The sequence below is a fragment of the Thalassophryne amazonica genome, chromosome 15, assembly GCF_902500255.1.
Source record: "Thalassophryne amazonica chromosome 15, fThaAma1.1, whole genome shotgun sequence".
Classification (NCBI taxonomy): domain Eukaryota; kingdom Metazoa; phylum Chordata; class Actinopteri; order Batrachoidiformes; family Batrachoididae; genus Thalassophryne; species Thalassophryne amazonica.
This window is the reverse complement of record NC_047117.1, coordinates 8034527-8038219: the sequence shown is the minus strand read 5'-3', so window position 1 is coordinate 8038219 and position 3693 is coordinate 8034527. Positions and strand designations below refer to the sequence as shown.

At 41.6% G+C, this 3693-nt stretch overlaps 1 protein-coding gene across 1 annotated transcript in view; it reads left to right on the top strand.

The window, feature by feature from the left end:
* Nucleotides 1-3131, top strand: part of LOC117525795 (voltage-dependent T-type calcium channel subunit alpha-1I-like) — a 364422-nt gene extending 361291 nt beyond the window's left edge. The window contains exon 37 of the mRNA XM_034187733.1: nt 2254-3131. Within this exon, the coding sequence (XP_034043624.1) occupies nt 2254-2898 (645 nt within the window). The 3' untranslated portion in view covers nt 2899-3131. The remainder of the gene's footprint in view (nt 1-2253) is intronic.
* The last annotated feature ends 562 nt before the right edge of the window (nt 3132-3693 follow it).

Below are 3693 nucleotides of genomic sequence, written 5' to 3'. Positions count from 1 at the left end.
TTTCACTCATCTGTTTTCAGCCAATCAAGAGCTGGCAGATAATAAACTGGATTAATCAGGTGTTGCGAGAGCAGAAGAGAAGAAGTAGGTCTACGTCCTGTCTTGGCCTTAAGTTCTGTTGGTACTTAACCCAAGAGTCTATGACTCCCTCTGGACAGAACTTCAGTCCAAAGCAGGTTAGGTCCCCAGCCAAGGACTGAGACAATGCAGATGAATTGTTTTGTCCAAAGACATATTTATGTTTAATTGGACACACCATTAGTTATTTCTGGGCACACACAGGTGACGCTTACAAGTATAACTGATCCAAGTTTTTCCTTACCAATTTCGGTTTCACATTGGTGCTCAGATCACAGCATCAAGAGGTAAAAAGTGCACCAGTAATATCAGATTTGTGTTCTTTGGAGATACGAGGTGCCTTCAGTAAGTTTTGAGACTTTTTTCGTAGTGGCAGTTATTATCATCCCACACTTGTAATTTTGATATGTCATTACCATATGTCTAAGGAGATAATCTACCAATTTTTGTTAGTCCAGGTTGAAAGAGACGGCTATATGTAGACGTTAAGCTGACCCTACTAAATCACGCTCTTCACAGCTGACTTTTTTGCAAAATGCAGTCGGGACGGGAGGACACTTTGGAAGAGCGATACACTATAAAATTTTGTGTTAAGCTCTGAAAGAACACTACGCAGACTTATGAACCGCTTCAGACTGCTTATGGATTAAATTTCATTTGCAGAGCATCGGTGTTTCATTGGTACAAAAAGTTTAAGGGTGGCAGAGAGTCTGTGAGAGACGATGGATGAGGACCGTCGAGTGTCAATAGAGACAATAGGTGTAGAGTTTGAAGTCAGTGTGGGAACTGTGCACACAATTATTCATGATTAACTGAACATGTGGAAGATTTGTGCGAAGTTCAGGACAATGCACCAGTCTACAACTCCATCCGTGTTTCCAACTAGTTGACCAAGATGGGCATCAAGACAGTTCCTTACCCTCCCTACAGTCCAGCCCTTGCTCCCTGTGACTTTTGGTTGTTCCCAAAGCTCAAGGAAAACCTTAGAGGCAGTCATTTTAAACCACTGAGGAGATGAAAGAGGCTGTGACAAGGGTCGTGGACATGTTCACACCAGAGGACTTCCAGGAGGCCTTCCAGAAGTTGTTGGAACGATACAACAAGTCCATTGCATCTGGAGGGGAGTACTTGGAAGGGGACTAGAGTTTCGTGCTTGTCTGAGGAAAAAAAGTGTCCCTACGAAAAAAGTCTCAAAACTTATTGAAGGCACCTCGTATATCTTTAATTTGATATATACTTTGTCTGGTTTGAGCAACAATAACTTTTTAAATAGATGGTGAACAGTTTGTACATAAAATTGGTGCGAAAATGTGGTTTTTGGAAATAACTTGAAATGTATTCGTGCAAAAGAGCGTATGAAGTGTTACCTTTCCATTTCACACTGTGGACATATCCAGGCTTCTGTTACTGAGGCCTGGGGGGGGGCAACATGTGGGGCTATTCTGGCCCCTGAAGCGCATGCTTACAGTAGCATTGAGTCCTTAGTAGTTAACAAACCATTAAGTTGTGAAAAAAGAAAAAAAAAACATATTTTTCTGAAACTCCAGCAAGATTTAAAAGCCTTTCATTTTACCTTCAGCTCCTGTGTAACTATGGAGACCATTTTTCCTTTCTTTTACTGTCTCCCTGTTTAGTTTGTTTAGTTTGTGCCTGAATACCTTCTTTGATTCTCACCTGATACATTAACGCGCTGCACCACTTGGTTAATTAGCGCGGCGAGGCCTGGGCCAGATATCGACTCTGCACATGGTTGTTGGTTCACGCCGCTGTCTTGCATTTCCTTTATCATTCTTTTATCTCTTTCCTCCTGCCTTATTTCTATCAATGTAATCTATGTCTATCTAATCTATCAATGTCTCTAGTTCTGCTTTTTCATAATCCTCAACTCTCCTTAAACAGTCTATCTGTGTGAGTAGAACATGACGTGAGCATTTGCAGGATTTGAAATAGTTTTATTCATGTAATTTTTTGATTACAACACATAGCACATGACACAAACTGTACAATGGGGTGTGATAATGAGGATTTACTTCATAAATAATGGTTTACTTATGATAAATGCTTATTCTACTTCAAATTATGACCTGTTGTTGCAGCCACCCTTACTTTATAAAATATTAAAGATGTGTCTTTTCTTGCCACTTTTCTCTTAATGTTCATGTCTCGTGTGTCCAGCACCCCTCCCGCAGTGACTCCTCAGTGGCTACAGGCAGTTCAGAGGACAGTCTGCAGACAACAATGGAGGAACACCTCAGCTTCAGTGTTTCCCCATCTCAAGAACTTGATCTCCTTATGCCTGTCCTCTGCCCCATCCCCAGTCACAACTTAAGCCCCCAGGGACCAGCTACAGGACACCAGGGGCTTTCATTATTAAAGACACACAGTGCTGCATCCATACTCCAAGCCACCAGGGGACACCAGAGGAGCCAGAGCAACTATGGTGGAGGCAGTCGTAGCCCCAGCTGCCTTCAACGAAACTCCTCGAACCCCTCAGATGAGGATCTGACCACAGGGACGGACAAAGAGGGTTTCCGCCCAACTTTATACAGCGAACATGTGCCAGAAACGGTGAATAGTTTGTCACTGACATCACTGCTCTCTGCAGGCTCTCTGGCACCTTCTCTGGCAAAGAAATATAACAGCACAGGATCACTGAACCCAACCAAACAAAGTAAAGATGGGCGAGAGTTCTTCAACAGAAATGCCCATGGTCACTTGTCCAACCCATGGACGGAGGAAAAACCAAAAGGTGTAGAGGAAGACAGTGGTATCATGGGTCTTAACCGGCCTGCAGACATACGTTCCAGGAAAAACAGATGAAACACTTGTTGCCTCTATGTAGTAAAACAATTTAACCATTTGCATTTTGGGACCTTTGTCTGAACCGACTTTCCGTACATGTCCTGTAAACCTGGTCTCTCCTGACGTTGAGTCGTTGCTCTAGAATTCCTCTCCAGATTTGGCTGCTTTGGATCAGTCATTTCTCAAAAGAATCAGTCCACTTCTGAGTTTTGAAATTGTTTCTCACCCTCTCTTTTTGGGTATATTGTGACTTCTTGGACAAAAAAAACAAACAAAACAAAAAAACAGCAAGGACAAGATACTTAAGCATTTACCCAAACCAGAGTTCAACCTTGAAAGCTGAATATTTGTGAAACTATTCCAGAGCAATTCCAGAGACAGTAATTGATGAATGTATTAGTTAGATGGAAATCCTAAAATATTGGATTTTTCTAATTGCACAACGGGATTTGACCCAACATTTCCACAACATTCCTTCAAAAACTTGGAAAGTTTTGCCAGTTTTATGAGGGCAACAAACTCTAGAGCTTCTTTTGAGGAAGAACTGAACTTTGTACAGTTGTTTATTTCTTGTTTTTCTAACAGTAGCATCAACCAACGTTTTTCCTCTTTAGGATATTTGGCTGATAACTGAAAATGGAAAGGTGTATTTTCTGTTTGGTTTTATGTTTCTTTCTTTATTTTCAGCTTTGATGGGTTGGACTTGCGTGAATGCATTTGTGAGAGAGACCAAGACACGCAAGAGACACAGCCAGTCTGAGAATAGACAAAAGGCCTCTTTGAATAGAAAAATGAATAAATGAATGCTGCTGA